An 18254-nucleotide genomic window follows, 5' to 3' on the forward strand; every position below is an offset into this window, starting at 1 on the left:
TAAATCGGGTTTTAGTCGGGGAATAACTGTTCGGCCACGGTTACACCACCGCTCGGTAAAAATAACATCTAATTCGCGGACCGTAACAAATTATATATATATATATATATATATATATATATATATATATATATATATATATATACACAGACTTGGCATTTAATATGGAATATTTTTTTTGTGGGGGTGAACTTACTTTTCAATATGTCTTAGAACCAAAAATTCATTGGAATTATGTTGAAATCATTCTAGATTTTGTTAATGTGACCTTTAAAAGAAACAAATACCACATTTGACATTTCGAAATAAATAAATTGATCCTTGAAAGTGATGTAAACTGATATCGAACTCAATTCACGGACAGTACTGTGTTAAACTTCTGTACGTTTTCCAGAAGTATCTCTTTATTTTGCACATTAGCCAATTTGTTTTTTAACAAAAACAAAAGTTAAATTACGACTGGAGTAAAATTACAGTTCAGTACTCCGTGTAACCCCCACGAGCATTCAGTAGAGCACGTACATGTCGAGGCATGCTGTTCACGAGATTTGCCAAGGTTTGGACAGGAATCGCTTGCCATGCAGTGACAATAGTCTGCTGCAATTCATGCACAAAGGTCGGCTGCTGGTCCAAGTTGTCGATTTGATGCGTTAATTCTGCCCACAAATTCTCGATCGGATTCATATCCGGGGACAGGGCAAGCCACTCCATATGCTCTATACCACGGTCAGCAAGAAAGTGCTGGATCATGCGAGCATGATGAGGCCGTGCATTGTCATCTTGGAAGACAAAGTTTCCTCGAAAGGCTGCACGAGCAAATGGAAGCAATGATTCTTCCAGAATGGCCCTGTACTTGAACTGGTTCAGGTTTCCATTCAGAACAACCAGGTCAGTTTTGCCCCCTGCATGAAAAGCAGCCCAAACGGTCACCCCACCACCTCCAGCTTGGACTCTTGGCACTATACAATCTTTGTTGTAGGCTTCATGCACTTGGCTGCGCACTCGGACATGGCCATCGTGACGATAGACCAGAAATCTAGACTCGTCACTGAAGGTCACGTGATTCCAGTGTCCTGGCTGCCATTGACGGTGCTCTCTGGCCCACTGCAATCGGCGCTGGCGGTGTTGTCTGGTCAGGCGTGGCTTTCTCAGGAGACGCCTGGCACTATAGGCTGCTTGAACCAGTCGTTGGTTGACTAGCCTTCTGGATACAGGCACATTTGTCAGTTGCTGCCACTCAGCCCTAAGCCGATTAGCTGACTTGGTACGGCCATTGCGGACCAACCGGTGCAGCTGGCGATCATCCCTCCTTGTGGTTCTGCGGGGACATCTTGGCCTCGGTATTGGAGTAGGGACACCCCTCTGAGCATTTCGTTTCAGGATCTTTGACACCTGACCTTGAGTGATGCCATACTGCCGAGCAATAGCACGCTGTTTCATGCCGTAATTTCGTAAAGCCACCACTCCATGACAAACAGCATTGTCGAGTTGACGGACCATCTCCAGAGGAAGCGGCAATAACTTTTGGAGACGTGCAGCAGTTGTTTTCCACTAATACAGAACGCAACAACCCTTGTATACCCGACTGTGAAGCCAATCATCAAATGCACTTGTCCGTACATTTTGCCACGCCACCTGTGATATAATCCTGTTGTTGACTTCTTGCTGCGACAGACAATCAGTGACATGGTTCTTTTAACAAATAAATCACCAAAGTGTAAAAGAAACTCACCAGATTGATATGCTGAGTTAAGGAAGTAAACCCAAGTCAAGAAGAAAAAAAATATTTTCCATATTAAATGCCAAGTCTGTGTATATATATATATATATATATATATATATATATATATATATATATATATATATATATATACATATATATATATATATATATATATATATATATATATATATACGTATATATATATATACATACATACATATATATATATATATATATATATATATATATATATATATACATATATACATATATATATATATACATATATATATATATATATATATATATATATATATATATATATATATATATATATATATATATATATATATATATATATATATATATTGTTACGGTCCGCGGATTGGATGTTATTTACCGAGCGGAGGTAACCGCGGCCGAACAGTTGTTCCCCGTTTCTTCCCGACTCACCCGATTCACCCAGACGTTGGCCAAATCGCACTATGCCAAATCAATGATAGAAAGGACACGACGACTGGGAAAGATGAAACGACGCAGAGGGTACAGTTCTCAAGACCTCCGGAAGAGGGTACAATTACAGTGGTGGAGAAAAGGGGGTAGATTACAAGGCAGAGTGAGGTAAAGACACAGAAGAGATGGGCACTTAAATACAGTCTTATCTAATCCCCGACAGACCACGGACAAACGGACAAGGTAGACTCACACGGGGATTGATGGCAGGAATGGACAGGTAGGTCGCTGGCACAAGGTGCACCTTGGCTCGGGGACAGGATAAGCACGGTTCAAAGATGCAGGGAGGTCTCACAGCGCTCGGAGGTGGTCTTGCTTGCTCCAAGCTCGGCGCGCATCTGACGTCACCTCTCTCTCTACTGCGCATGCTCCACGGGGAGTGACACGCCCTCGGCTGGTTGGTTCCGCCCCAACTGGGGCCGGTCCGCCACTTCCATTGGGTGCGGGGGTTACCGGGCTCCGCCCTTGACGAGGAGCCGACAGGGAGCCCCTGTTTGGTAACCCCGTCGAGCACATGTCCGATGGCGGCTCGTTGGGAAGGCCTGGTGCCCTCCCACCACTCCTACCAACCAAGCCGGATTGAGGACGCGCACTCCCTGCGCTCGTTGTTGTTGTTGTTGTTGCTGCTGAACTGTGAGGAAGAGCTGCGGGGAGGTATTGGGAGGTCCTAAACTTCCTAACGGTGCCATACAATCACATTCTGGTGCAACGAAGGGTCAGAATTAATGGAAACGAATCCTTAACTGACATAGACTAAGAATACCTCGCAAGATGTCCTATAGTTGTCTACCTGAGATGCGGTGGACCTGGATGCGACATTTAATGGGGGAAATAGGGGGAGGTCGGGTCTACAGAGTGTTGTTTACAGAAAATGGGACTAGGGAATGGGGGATTGGGGAGAGTTGGGAAGTAGTGAGGAAATAGGGGAATATTTACAAGCGGATATGGATGGATGCAAATCCCATATCCGCAACAATATATATATATATATATATATATATATATATATGTATATATATATATATATATATATATATATATATATATATATATATATATATATATATACTAGCCGAAAGCATCCGGCTTTGCTCGGGTTCTTTTTGAATGAATTTACTACGATAATTCAGCTTTTACCCCCGGCCATAGAAGATTGACTACTATAATTCAGCTCAGCTTTTAATTGTGAAATGGGCCCAGCCCGGCCGAGGCGGCCTCGACCGGCCTCGCCTATAACCTTCCCGGGGCCCGTCCCGACATTTCTTGTTGTAGAGGTTTCCTCCTATCTTTCACCTTTCAGGAGATTAGTGCGTGCAGACAAACAAACAAACAAAAACTTTCTTATATATATATATATATATATGTATATATTGTTGCGGTTTTGTTAATATAGGCATTCCCCCTATAGTTAGTTACACCACAACATGTAGCCTCATATAGTTAGTTATTTCTTATTAAATGTAAAGCATAGTCCCCTTTTCAGTGTTCGTATGCGTGGATATGCGTTGAGGCAGGCAGGATGATAGTAGGCCTCATTGAAGCCTAAAGTGCCTCGTCATAGGACTAGGCCATGCCTTGCAGGCCCGAAGGAGGACCTAAAGGGAGTGGCCAAGGGAGTGGCCAATGAGGGGCTGCAACCAATGAGAGCTAAAGGGAGTGGCCGAGGGTGGCCAATGAGGGGCTGTCATGACACGTGACCCCAGGCGGCCAATTGAGGCCCATGGAACATTCGAGTGGGGTTTCGGGGGGGTTATAAAACCCGGCCCAGACTCCCCGCTCGCGCTCTTGCTGGGGTCCTGCTATACGCTCTCTCTTTGACGCGCGCGCTGGTCTCCTGCTGTACTCTCCCTCGCTCGCTTGGCTCCTGCATACTGCACGCTCCTCTGGTTCCTGCTACGTGCACGTTATTGATCGTCGTCCCTACCGCAATCATCTCCGGCTGTGGTGTCCTAGGTTGGAGCAATTCTCGGGGCTTCCGTCCAACGAGCCCATTCGCACGAACTGCACGACCGAGCCCATCCGGGCGAGCTGCATGAAGCGGCCGCGCTTCTTGCGCATTACCCTCTTCCCCCCCTTCCCCGAACGAATGAGGGCCCTTGTCTGGGGGAATAGGTAAGGCCGTTAAGATTCTTTACTTTGTCCATTTCTGTACATATTGTGAATAAATCCTGTGTTTGGTTTCCAACCTGGCCGTCATTGTCCTTTCCCGTATTGACCTAGCATCGCCCCAAATTAAAACCGCTCGATCGGGTTCGATATTCTAACGGCGCGAGCCACGCAACGCACAACCGCTTCAGGCGTTAAGAATCAGCGTGACTCGTGCGGGGTTCAGTCCCCGTTCTCACGGCTGTGTGTGTCCCGAAGGTATTTGGGTGGTGACCGTTAATCCTTCCACACGCAGCTGTGGGCTCGGCGGCTGGAGTTGCCTAGCAACCCGTCCACCACGAGTACAGTAGTTGTGGTTGGCGGCCTCGTGGACCCGGAGTTCGAGAGGGAGCAGGGCTTAAACCCCCCTTTGTACGTCGATGAACCCGGGATCCGCAACAATATATTATATATATATATATATTTCAATATATATCTGATTTGATATATATCTGAATATATATCAATATATATCAATATATATATTTCAATATATATTTCAATACAATTTTCAACAATATATACTTTCAGAACGATAAATCTGAAAGTATTCAGACCCCTTCACTTTTTTCACATTTTTGTTATGTTGCAGCCTTATGCTGAAATCGTTTAAATTCATTTTTTCCCTCATCAATCTACACTCAATACCCCATAATGACAAAGAGAAAACAGGATTTTAGAAAGTTTTGCAAATTTATTAAAAGAAAAAACTGAAATATCACATTGACATAAGTATTCAGACCCTTTTCTATGACACTTGAAATTTAGCTCAGGTGCCTCCCATTTCTGTTGATCATCTTTAAGATGTTTCTACACCTTGATTGGAGTCCACCTGTGGTAAATTCAATTGATTGAACATGATTTGGAAAGGCACACACCTGTCTATATAAGGTCTCACAGCTGACAATGCATATCAGAGCAAAAACCAAGCCATGAGGTCGAAGGAACTGCCTGCAGAGCTCAGAGCCAGGATTTTGTCGAGGCACAGATCTGGGGAAGCCTACAAAAACATTTCTGCTGCATTTGAAGGTTCCCAAGAGCACAGTGGCCTCCATAATTCTTAAATGGAAGAAGTTTGGAACAACCAGGACTCTTCCTAGAGCTGGCCGCCCGGCCAAACTGAGCAATTGGGGGAGAAGGGCCTTGGTAAGAGAGGTGAGAAAGAACCCGATGGTCACTCGGGCTGAGCTCCAAAGATCCTGTGTGGAGATGGGAGAAACTTCCAGAAGGACAACCATCAATGCAACACTCCACGATCTGGGCTTTATGGCAGAATGGCCAGACGGAAGCCTCTCCTCAGTGAAAGCCACATGAAAGCCTGCTTGGAGTTTGCAAAAAAGCACCTAAAGGACTCTCAGACTATGAGAAACAAGATTCTGTGTCTGATGAAACCAAGATTGAACTGTTTGCCTCAATTCTAAATGTCATGTCTGGAGGAAACCAGGCACCGCTCATCGCCTGCCCAATACCATCCCAACGGTGAAGCATGGTGGTGGCAGCATCATGCTGTGGGGGTGTTTTTCAGCAGCAGGGACTGGGGGACTGGTCAGGGTTGAGGGAACAATGAATGGAGGAAAGTACAGAGATATCCTTAATGAAAACCTGAAACAGAGCGCTCAGGACCTCAGACTGGGCCGAATGTTCACCTTCCAACAGGACAATGACCCTAAGCACGCAGCCAAGACAACGCAGGAGTGGCTTAGTGACAACTCTGTGAAGGTCCTTGAGTGGCCCAGCCAGAGCCCTGACTTGAACCCAATCGAACATCTCTGGAGAGACCTGAAAATGGCTGTCCACCGATGGTCCCCATCCAATCTGACAGAGCTTGAGAGGATCTGCAGAGAAGAATGGCAGAAAATCCCCAAATCCAGGTGTGCAGTTTGTCGCATCATACCCAAGAAGACTCGGGCTGTAATCGCTGCCAAAGGTGCTTCAACGAAGTACTGAGTTAAGGGTCTGAATACTTTTGTCAATGTGATATTTCAGTTTTTTTCTTTTTATAAATTTGCAAAACTTTCTAAAATCTTGTTTTCTCTTTGTCATTATGGGGTATTGAGTGTAGATTGATGAGGGAAAAAAAGTATTTTAAACGATTTCAGCATCAGGTTGCAACATTACAATATGTGAAAAAAGTGAAGGGGGTCTGAATACTTTCTGAATGCACTATATATAAACAGTCACGTGAAAAAGTAAGGACACACCCATGTAAAGTTTTGACTTTTTCAACATATTTCAACATACAGCTATTTGATCTTCATTTCAACAATATTGATAGATAAAGGTGATATAATATAACAAATATCATGAAACATTTACATTTTGTAGTCCTTTGTATAATTTAAATAAACATATATACAGAGCGTATCAAAAAAAAGGTAATCCGAATTCAAGGGGTTAATATGCAAAGGTTATTTAGTATGACAATTTACATGTGGTTTACCAATTATGAGGAGATCCTCAGCTTTCCATTGATGCCTTTCATGCATCATTGCTGTCACACATGACCGAGTACATGTTCATTGAAATTGACAAGTTCAAATCGCATTTTTACAAGTTTGGCTAATCAGTATATGTATGTATGTATATATATATATATATATATATATATAGTATATAATATATATATATATATATATATATATATATATATATATATATATATACTAGCTGAGGTACCCGGCTTCGCCCGGGTTGAATAAGAATAATACAAATATATGATGAAAAGAACATGTATATTTTAGAGCAATATCACAGTACATTTCCTACATGACGTTTTGTCAATTTTCAATTTCTCAAAACCTCTTGGTATACATTTCTGGTTTTCTTACTTGGTGCCAAGACAAAGTTTGCTTGGTTTTCCACCCTCGAGCAGCCACGTACAGCTGGCCATGGGAAGTATCCGGCATTGCCGGGCGGGGGGAAGGGAGGGGAGGAGGAAGGGGAGGGGAGGGGAACGGGGGGGGGGGAGGGGAGGAGAGGGTGGGGAGGGGAGAAGAGGGGGGGGAGGGGAGAAGAGGGGGGGAGGGGAGAAGAGGAGGGAGGGGTAGGAGGAGAGGGTAGAAGAGGAGGGAGGGGGAGGAGGAGAGGGGGGGGAGGGGAGTGGAGGGGGAGGGGGAGGGGGAGGATGGAGGGGGAGGAGGAGGGTGCGGTGAGGGGAGGGAGGGGGAGGGGGGGAGGGGGGGGAGGGGGGGAGGGGGAGGTGAGGGGGGGAGGGGGGGAGGGGGAAGGTGAGGGGGAGGGGGAGGGGGAGGTGAGGGGGAGGGGGAGGGGAGGGGTGAGTGAGGGGGAGGGGAGCGGGGTGAGGGGTGAGGGGAGGGGGGAGGGGGGTCAGGGGGAGGGGGGAACGGCTAGCTTGGCAAGCGATAGCAGGCTTTTTACTTTTATTTTACCTCAATGAGGGCTATATATATAGTCCGTGCTTGGAGCCTTCAAGTTCAACAAAAAGTTAATTTATGAAAAATAATTCAGATGTATAACAATCCACCAATGCAAGTTCAGAAATGAATGCAGATCCTTTACTTTGCGATACAAACGCAATTCCCGCCATTTCCACTCACGATCGAGGGCCTCCACAGCGACCGCGCCTCTTCTTCCTCCTACAACTTCGTCTCACTTCTTTCACTCAAAATGCACGAAATTCTGCCGCATGAAATTATGTAGAGGCCTCGTCGGGGGGATATAAGGTAGATAAGGAAGGCGTTGTAACAGAAGAATCAAAATAAAAGTCGAAGAACATAAGGAAATGGGAGCTATTCTGGACCCACAGCCAAACCCGACAAACCATTGCAATACACCCCGAACGTCTAGCGCCGCCACAAACTACACCATGGAATTGCAGCTGGCACGGTTTTTTTAAACCCATTGATATTAAAATAAAACGTAGCCTAAAACCACCCGGGATTTTATGCTGATTCCGAATCTGTGTCTAAAACTTTTCTCCGATGTGTAGTTCTTGAGTTATAAGCGGACACCCAGACAGACACACACACAGACACTCCTCCTTTATTTATATATTTATATATATATATATATATATTGTTGCGGATATGGGATTTACATCCATCCATATCCGCTTGTAAATATTCCCCTATTTCCTCAATACTTCCCAACTATCCCCAATCCCCCATTCCCTAGTCCCATTTTCTGTAAACAAACACTCTGTAGACCCCGACCTCCCCCTATTTCCCCCATTAAATGTCGCACCCAGGTTCACCGCATCTCATGTAAGACAACTATAGGACATCTTGCTAGTTATTCTTAGTCTATGTCAGTTAAGGACTCGTTTCCATTAATTCTGACTCTTCGTTGCACCAGAATGTGATTGTATGGCACCGTTAGGAAGTTTAGGACCTCCCAATACCTCCCGGCAGCTCTTCCTCACGGTTCAGCAACAACAACAACAACAACAACAGCAGCGGCGGGCGCGGGGAGTGTGCGTCCTCACTCCGGCTTGGTTGGTAGGGGTGTTGGGGAGGGCACCAGGCCTTTCCATCGAGCCGCCATCGAACATGTGCTCGACGGGGTTACCAACCAGGGGCTCCCTGTCAGCTCCTCGTCAAGGGCGGAGCCCGGTAACCCCCGCACCCAATAGAAGCGGCGGACCGGTCCCATCTGGGGCGGAGCCAACCAGCCTAGGGCGTGTCACTCCCCGCTGAGCATGCGCAGGAAGAGGGAGGTGACGTCAGATGCGCGCTGAGCTTGGAGAAAGAAAGACGCCACCTCCGAGCGCTGTGAGGCCTCCCTGCATCGATTGGACCGTGCTTGATCTTGTCCCCGAGCCAAGGTGCACCTTGTGCTATCGAACTACCTGTCCTTCCCTGCCATCAATCCTGTGTAAGTCAGCCTTGTTCCGTTTGTCTGTGGTCTGTCGGAGATAAGATAAGACTGTAACTAAGTGCCCATCTCTTCTGTGTCTTTTACCTCACTCTACCTTGTAATCTACCCCTTTTCTCCACCACTAATTATATCCTCCTCCGGAGGTCTTGAGAACTGTACCCCTTGCGTCGTTTCATCTATCCCAGTCGTTGTGTCCTTTCCATCATTGATTTAGCGTAGCGCGATTTGGCCAACGTTCGAGTGGAATCGGGTGAGTTGGGGAAGAATCGGGGGAACTGTTAGGTCGCGGTGGACCATCCGCTCTGGCCCATAATAACATCTAATCCGCGATCCGTAACAATATATATATATATATATATATATATATATATATATATATATATATATATATATATATATATATATATATATATATATATATACATACATATATACATATATATATTGTTACGGTCCGCGGATAAGGATGTTGTTTGCCGAGCGGAGGCGCCGCGGCCGAACAGTTTTTCCCCGACTAAACCCGATTCCCCAAACGTTGGCCAGATCGCGCCACAGCTACTCAATGAGGGAAAAGACAAAGACGACACGGATGTGAAGAAGAAGCAGACAAATAGGTTGGAAATACGAATCTAATTTATTTGCTATTTACAGGCTCAAAATAACCAAGGAGAAGGAAAGATAAGAAAATAATTTACAGAAGCTTTTAGAGACACAGTGAAAATACTAGCTTATCTAACAGGCTTAACTTATTCCCAGGGACAAGACAAAAGACAGACTACGAACACACTTACACGGGGAATGATGATATGAATGGCAGGTGGATGGCTGGGGGGAGAGGGAGGTCCAACGGGTCCGGCAGCCCGATCGGCGCGTTGGGCAGCCGCCGTTCCTTCGCGGCCCTGCTCCAAACTGCCGTCCAGGCCCCACGCTGCTGTGGCTGCAGTTTCAGTGGCTCAAGCTGCTGTGGATGCAACCGCCACTCTTGTCCTGGACCTCTCTTTGTCATGGACCTCTCTTTGTCATGGACCTCTCTTTGTCATGGACCTCTCTTTGTCATGGACCTCTCTTTGTCATGGACCTCTCTTGTCATGGACCTCTCTTGTCATGGACCTCTCTTGTCATGGACCTCTCTACGCAGCTCTGCTCTGACGACTCCCTCCTTATCACTCTTGCGCCCGCGCTTTTATAACGCCTCCGGCGATTAAGCCGCCGGCCTTCAGGACACGCCCATCGGTGTGCTCACCTCGGCCATGGTTGGTCGCGCGACCCCCTGGCTCCGCCCTTGATGACGACGGGCGGGCACGCCTTTCTTCCCCAACCCGAGCACATGTTCAATGGCGGCTTTGGGGCGAAAACAACCCACAGCTGTAACAAACTGGCCAACTGCCCAGTGCAGTTGGCAATGGAGACTTGGAGGGGATGTAATTGGCAGATTGAGGCTTGGCCATGACGAAAGGGGAAATGGAGGTTTTTGGGAATGGGAATGATGGGAATCTGTCTATTTCACTTGGTGCAATGGAGTGTCATTTTAATGGAAGACAAGGCCTTACCCTAAAACACATAATAAAGATATAAGCTACTGAACAAGGGTTTTATAGTGTCCTTCAATGGATGCTTTATGGAATTAACTACCGGAACGCCCTTTGACCTTTACACAACACTGGAGGCAGGAGGGGCCAGACTCAAACAATAATAATAATACACACAATCAAAAAAATACAGTCCTCATATCCGCAACAATATATATATATATATATATATATATATATATATATATATATATATATATATATATATATATATATATGTATATATATATATATACAGGGTGAGTCAAAAGTAGCGCCCGATTTCAGGGTGAATCAAAAGTAGCGCCCGTGCCCGATTTCTGTTTTTTTGGCTGTCAGATTCTTTCTGGGATGTCATGTTGTTAATTAATTGTCTTGCAGATTATTAATTTTCTTCATTTATTTATTTTTGTTTTGTTTTGCAGGTTATTGCTGAGAGTTTGGAAAGTTACTGAATATATATAAACAGAAATCGGGCGCTACTTTTGACTCACCCTGTGTATATATATATATATATATATATATATATATATATATATATATATATATATATATATATATATGAATGAATGAATGATCATTTTAAGGCCATTTTCCCTGCTAGAGTGGGGGTTGGCTTTGCGGGCCCCATGACAATCATGGTTCCCTGTTTGAGGCAATGTTTTTATGGCCAGATGCCCTTCCTGACGACAACCCTTAGTCGCCTCTTAGGAAGCATGGGGATACGGTGTACCTATTCCAAACCGGGGTACACACCGGGATCATTCATCCCAGCAAGCTGGTACTCAATTTGCCGACCTCAGAAGGATGACAGGCTGAGTCAACCCCCCTGGCGTTAATTCAGTGATCGACCAGGATTTGAACCCAGGACCCTAGGATCCCAAGCCGGCACCCCAACCACTAAGCCAACACCAGGATAAGATATATATATATATATATATATATATATATATATATATATATATATATATATATATATATATATATATATATATATATATATATATATATATATATATATATATATATATATATATATATATATATATATATATATATATATATATATATATATATATATGTATATATATATGTATATATATATGTATATATATATATATATATACAGTGGAACCTTGACTTACGAGTGCCCCAACTTACGAGTTTTTCGAGATACGAGCCGTCGCTCGGGCGGTTTATTGCTTTGAGATGCGAGCCGAGATCCGAGTTACGAGCTTTCGCCACCCGGTCACGTGGTTATCTTGCCGTTCAAGTACAGTATCTCTGTCGTATAGCGCTGCATTTTAGTTTTCGCATTTCGGTTATTTTGAGTTTACGCCGCCAGGTGGGTTCCGGTCACGTGGTTATCTTGCCGTGCACGTACAGTATCTCTGTCGTATAGCGCTGCATTTTAGTTTTCGCATTTCGGTTATTTTGAGTTTACGCCGCCAGGTGGGTTCCGGTCACGTGGTTATCTTGCCGTGCACGTACAGTATCTCTGTCGTATAGCGCTGCATTTTTGTTTTCGCATTTCGGTTATTTTGAGTTTACGCCGCCAGGTGGGTTCCGGTCACGTGGTTATCTTGCCGTGCACGTACAGTATCTCTGTCGTATAGCGCTGCATTTTTGTTTTCGCATTTTGGTTATTTTGGAAAATTTCATGTTCATGTCGAACATTTCATTTTCATGTTCATGTTTTCATGTTCATGCCATGCCAGGCCACAACTTGTTCAGAGTGCCGGCGATAGCTCGCCTTCTCTTTGTGGAAAACACGGTGAGATCCTTAACATCCAACAACTAATGGGACGCAAACGGGGCGCCCAGTTTAGCGGTACACACATTGATGAATCACCCTGCCTGTGATTCACCCATGACAGGTTATAGCTGGGTCGGGATTCAAACCCAGGCTGGACAGTTTAGACTTTAGAGTCAAGTGTGCGTACCTCCAGTGCAGGCCATCCTGCCAACTTGTATGCTGCATACAGGTGAAATATAAAGCGCGAGATATTTTTATATATACTGTATATTTAAAAAAAAATTGGTGTGGTTTTTGGCGGGCTGGAACGGATTAAGAGCATTTCAATGCATTTCAATGGGGAAATTTGATTTGAGATACGAGCAATTTGAGTTACGAGCTCGGTCACAGAACGAATTAAACTCGTAAGTCAAGGTTCCACTGTATATATATATATATATATATATATATATATATATATATATATATATATATATATATATATATATATATATATATATATATATATATATATATATATATATATATATGACAGGCTTAACTTATTATATATATATATATATGGTATCTGTAATCTGGTTCTCCAACCTAATGAGCGGACCGCATGACGTCATCGCCATGCATGTCCGCATTGCCTGCAAAGCTCCAGAGGAAGCATCCAGCAGTGCGTCATTACGGATTATAAATTCAGATACTTTACCGTGTGGCAGGCGGTGCTTATCGCTCCCAGCAAGGTGCAGCAGCAGCTGTATGGGACACCTTGCTGGCGGTTCTCCACTGATGATATGAAGGTCGCATAGTGACTGATATATATATATATATACTGTATAATATATATATATATATATATATATATATATATATATATATATATATATATATATATATATATATATATATATATATATATATATATATATATATATATGTCATGTGCCTACCCTGCAGTGAACACCACAGTGCGAAACGGATGACCAAACGAGCTTTACTCCAAGGCGTTCAATCCAAAACTGATGGTATTCTTTACACGCGAGGGAAAGGAGAATGACGAACTTACCTGGATGGCTTCCACCAGACTTCTTCACACCTGGATAAATTAACTCAAACCAACGCAGGTTTTTACTGTACAAAAATAACGGCTTTATTGAAGAAATGCTGGTTACATAATAATGCACGATAAAAAAGCTATGATTCCTAATTGGAGCGCCGCCCTACAGACTCGATTACACACAAAAGGAAATAAAAAAAGAACGAAAATAAATGTGTTATTCGTGGCACTCTTGAACCCCCTCAACAATCGTCCCGGGCCCTGCATCCTTGCGCGTGAAAATACGCTCGTTGGCACGAAGTCTGTGCGCGGGAACGATCCTGGCGCGCAACTCCCTCTTCCAGCCACCGAGCTCAAAGCGAGCAGGCCGTGCTCGTCCACTTCGCTGTCTGTTCCACACCAGCACCCACAAACAATGCAGAAACTGTGAATGCTATACCAAGGAACCAATAAATTTCACATTCCTGTGCCACCTGTAGTCGAACATCAAGCATGGACAGCAGGTTCCTGAAGGACTTGCACAAAAAACGTACCCATTTGAATGGTTCCATACCCAGTCGATGGCGAATCTGCTTATGGCGATCCGTGAATGTCACACTTAGACAGTAGAACCCTCACGTCATTTCCTCGTTCATTTGAACTCAATATGTCTATTTTCATTCCAAACAGCATAACTCTGTTTCACAAATGAAATGGTATTAATTAAAAAAAAAATTAAGTTTTACCAACACTGTCATTCAAATAACATAAATCCAATCATAAATAATCATAATCATAATCATGTCATAAATAATAATAATAATAATAATAATGGTGACAAAGAAATATTTAAATCCGTGCAGACGTTCCATCCAGATATGAGGCAGTTCCGTACAGTTGGAAATTCAAAATCATAATTGTATTCACTCAATTCCAAACAGCATCATTCCAATCATACATTGATATTATAACAAAATACTGTGTTAAATGACGATTGCATTGAGATATTATCAAACCTGTTCATTATCGTCATATGTTCACTTCTGGATTGGGGGGCAGGTTCGTATAGAGTTAATTTCAAAATCATAATTTTATTGAGGAATTTATGAAACCTACCTTCCTTACAACATCTGTTGGAGCCCCAAGACGTTCCACAGGAGGTTTGGCGGGGCTAGCCCAAAAACTGGGGGAGTAGTTTGGGGATGGATGGACGGACACACCTGTTTTTTAATATAGATATACAAACATACGTACATATACATATGTACAGTATATGTATACACACATGCACACATATTCCGCACCCCCCCCCCCCCTCCCGCCTCCTCACATCTCCACCCCCCTCACATCTCCACCTCCCCCCACCCCCTCACATCTCCACACCCACTCCCATCTCCCTCCTTGCCCCGCTCGCAATCCTTCCATGTTCCCCTCCAGCCCTCACCTCCCAACGCCTCCCCTTTGACAGAACTGAGGACTCTGCTGCAACCTAACAGGTCTATCAATCCCTGCTGCTGATTACACCCCAGACCTCATCTGTTTAACACAATCCTTCCTCCCACAAAACGTCCCTACCACCTTCTTGTCTCTCCCTGGTCTCTCCCTCTGATTTGATCAGCCTGAAACCTGCCCTGGTGGTGGAGATGCTCTCCACATAAATAAATCAATTTCTCACTGTCCTATTGATTTTACACCTCCCAACCCCGGAATTAACTTTGGCTGTGACTTCCCCTCCGCTCCCACCTCATGTTTGTGCGTTGCTCCGTCCTGCACACTGTGAAGGCGCCATCTACATCTCTCGCTCCCTCTCTCACAACAAGGTCCAACGTTTAACTAACAATGGATTGAGGCCCTCAACGTCAGACATGAGATCCGGGCCGTATATATGGACATGTAGCGGTTCCCGCTGAATGTACACAATCGCCTTGCACCTGCCAGGACGCGGCCAGGGCGCGATCGCCATGCCGGGCTCGTCCGGACGGGCCCAGACGCGCCTCTCCTGGGCATGCCCGGACTCGCTGTTCCCGGGCACGCCCGAACCTCCCGGGCACGCCCGGTCTCGTCTTTCCCGGGCATGCCCGCTCTCGCCTTTCCAGGGCTCGCCCAGAGCGCCCGGGCATGCCCAGCCTCGACTTGCCAGGCCGCGTCCAGGACGCCCGGGCATGTCCAGACTCGCCTTTCCAGGGCTCGCCCAGAGCGCTCGGGCACGCCCAGCCTCGACTTGCCAGGCCGCGTCCAGGACGCCCGGGCATGTCCAGACTCGCCTTTCCAGGACTCGCCCTTGACACCCCGGCATGCCCGGTCTCGGTTTTCCCGGGCAAACGCCCCGGCATAAATGTGTATATATATTGCTGCCCGAAAAACGGGCTTGTGAGAATACCTGAGCTGTTTTGTTTCAATAAAGCAACTCGGACGAATTCCGTCTTTGGTCGCGTCAATTCTTTCGACTCGCGTTGGAGCGCAGCTCCTTCAGACATATCTTGTGCTTTTTATACAGTCTGCAATCTCGTCTTGCACTTCAAACTCTGCCTATGGTATCCAAGGCCAATTCCACACATGCCTTACTGACTTCTTCTGCTCTTGCAGCCAACATATGTCTCTCATCTGAATCCTTTCATCTCCTGTCCCTGTCAAGCCTGGACTTCCCCAAGGCAGGGTGCTGCGCCCAGTCCTATACCAGAATACCTGATCTTCATAAATTATCTCTCTGACTTTCTGGAAAATCCCCTTCATCTATTTGATGATGAGTGAACCCTCTGCAGTGACATCCCTCTTCTCTCAGTCAGACAGGCTGCACTGTCTTCTCTCTTCTGACCTTGACAAAATCACAAGATGGTCAAATACTTGGAATATGTGTTTCAACACTGACAAATCTCACACCCTCACTATCTCTCACTGAAAGGATCTTCTGGAAAATCCTCCCATCTACTTTCTGAACAATCTTCTTGAGGAAGTTCAATGTCTGCATTTTATGAGTATTGCAGGTCATATTTGCAACACTCTGTTTGAATTGCATCACAACTATAAATGTTCACCAATTTCAAAACAATTTGATGGAAACGCAAAAGATAAAATGTCTTCCTGAGCAACAATTACAGACATTTTGGAGTCATGTTAACCCCTTGCAATTATCCCCACAGTGCTCAGCTGAGTGTGGCCCAGGAGAGCAGACGAGAGAGGTGACGTGTGGAACGCGATACGGCTGTGACGACCGCACCATGCCGGACAGAATCCAACTGTGCAACCTGGGGCCTTGCAGGTCACCAGAGTGGGTCCTTGGCCCTTGGTCTCAGGTATGAGTCCCAGAAACACTTCTAACACAATATATGAATTATAGTTTTATCTGGGACCATATAATGAGTTCGTTGTTGTTAACATGATATAACGAAGCTACAGACGTGCTCACCAATGAGTGATGAAACCGGTCCAGCGGCTGAGGGGGGCGTGTAGCATTTCGGGTTTCTCATGTATGTGCGACTTCTGAATGTCTGCGGCAACAGAGCAACTCGGGTAAAGTTTATATATGTATACACACACACACACACACACACACACACACACACACACACACACACACATCTCGTTTTGTCATTTCTGTTCCTCACAATTCTATCTCTCTCTTTTATTCACACACACACGCACACACGCACACACACACACACACACACACACACACACACACACACACACACACACACACACTTCTTCCCCCGTGTTCTGCCCCCTCTCAACTTTCAAACCTGTCCCTGCCATCTTTCTTGTGCCCTCCCATCTCCCCACCCACTCCCATTTCCCCCCTTTGCCCCATGTCACACCTCCTCCAATCTCCCCATCCAGCCTACACCTTCCAACACTCCTCCCCCTTTCCTTCACCCTCCGAGCCTCTCACCTGTCCAAGACCCTCCCAATACATCCTCCTCTATCCCTCACTGTGTGGACCTCTGGGATCTGAGGCCTCCACCTCAACCTGACATATCTCTCAAGCCAGGCTGCTGATGACAGCCCATATATTATCTGTTTAACACAATCCTTCCTCCCACAGAATGTCCCTCACAACTTAGTGTCCCTCTCTGGTATCTCCCTCTGATTTTATCACCCTGAACACCGCCCTGGTGGCGGAGATGCTCTCTAAAGATGATACTGCCCTTATACTGATCTTACACCTCCCAACCCCGGAAGTGACTTTGGCTGTGACTTCCCCTCTGCACCGATCCCCTGTTTGTGCGTTGTACCGTCCTCCAAACAGTGAAGGCTCCATCTACCTCTCTCTCTCACTCTCTCACAACATGGTCCAACGTTTAACCACTCATCCCAACTCTGTCTTCCTCATTATGTGATATATTCAATTTACCACATGCTAATTGCCTGGGTGTCGGTACCTCTCTCACTCGCCATGACCTTTCAGCAAAGGACTTCTCTGACTGCGTAGAACTGACTCAATCTGTGTATTTTCCCACCTGCATTTTCTTCCAATGGCAAATCTTCCCTTCTGGACTTGGTGATGACAAACTTTCTGGCAAATGTCTCCTGCTCTTCCTCTACTCCAATTGATTCATCTGATCACGTGCTTGTGAGAATTAACATCTCTCTGGCTATTCTCAGAGAGCTGCCAAAACATCTGCGAGTCTGGCAGTTCATTCGGGCAGATTGGCAGGGGCTGCAAGTAGCCATCTCTCTTCAGGACTG

The 18254-nt window shown here is 45.2% G+C and overlaps 1 protein-coding gene across 10 annotated transcripts in view; it reads left to right on the top strand.

Moving 5' to 3' along the window:
- LOC137436727 (papilin) overlaps window positions 1-18254 on the top strand; it is a 285438-nt gene that overhangs the window by 118618 nt on the left and 148566 nt on the right. For all 10 annotated transcript variants that reach the window (XM_068130762.2, XM_078786728.1, XM_068130760.2 and 7 more), the window contains one exon: window positions 16709-16861. In XM_068130762.2, coding sequence (XP_067986863.2) covers window positions 16709-16861 — 153 coding nt within the window. The remainder of the gene's footprint in view (window positions 1-16708; window positions 16862-18254) is intronic.

This window comes from Myxine glutinosa, chromosome 11 (genome assembly GCF_964187855.1).
Source record: "Myxine glutinosa chromosome 11, kmMyxGlut1.1, whole genome shotgun sequence".
In the NCBI taxonomy this organism is placed as follows: domain Eukaryota; kingdom Metazoa; phylum Chordata; class Myxini; order Myxiniformes; family Myxinidae; genus Myxine; species Myxine glutinosa.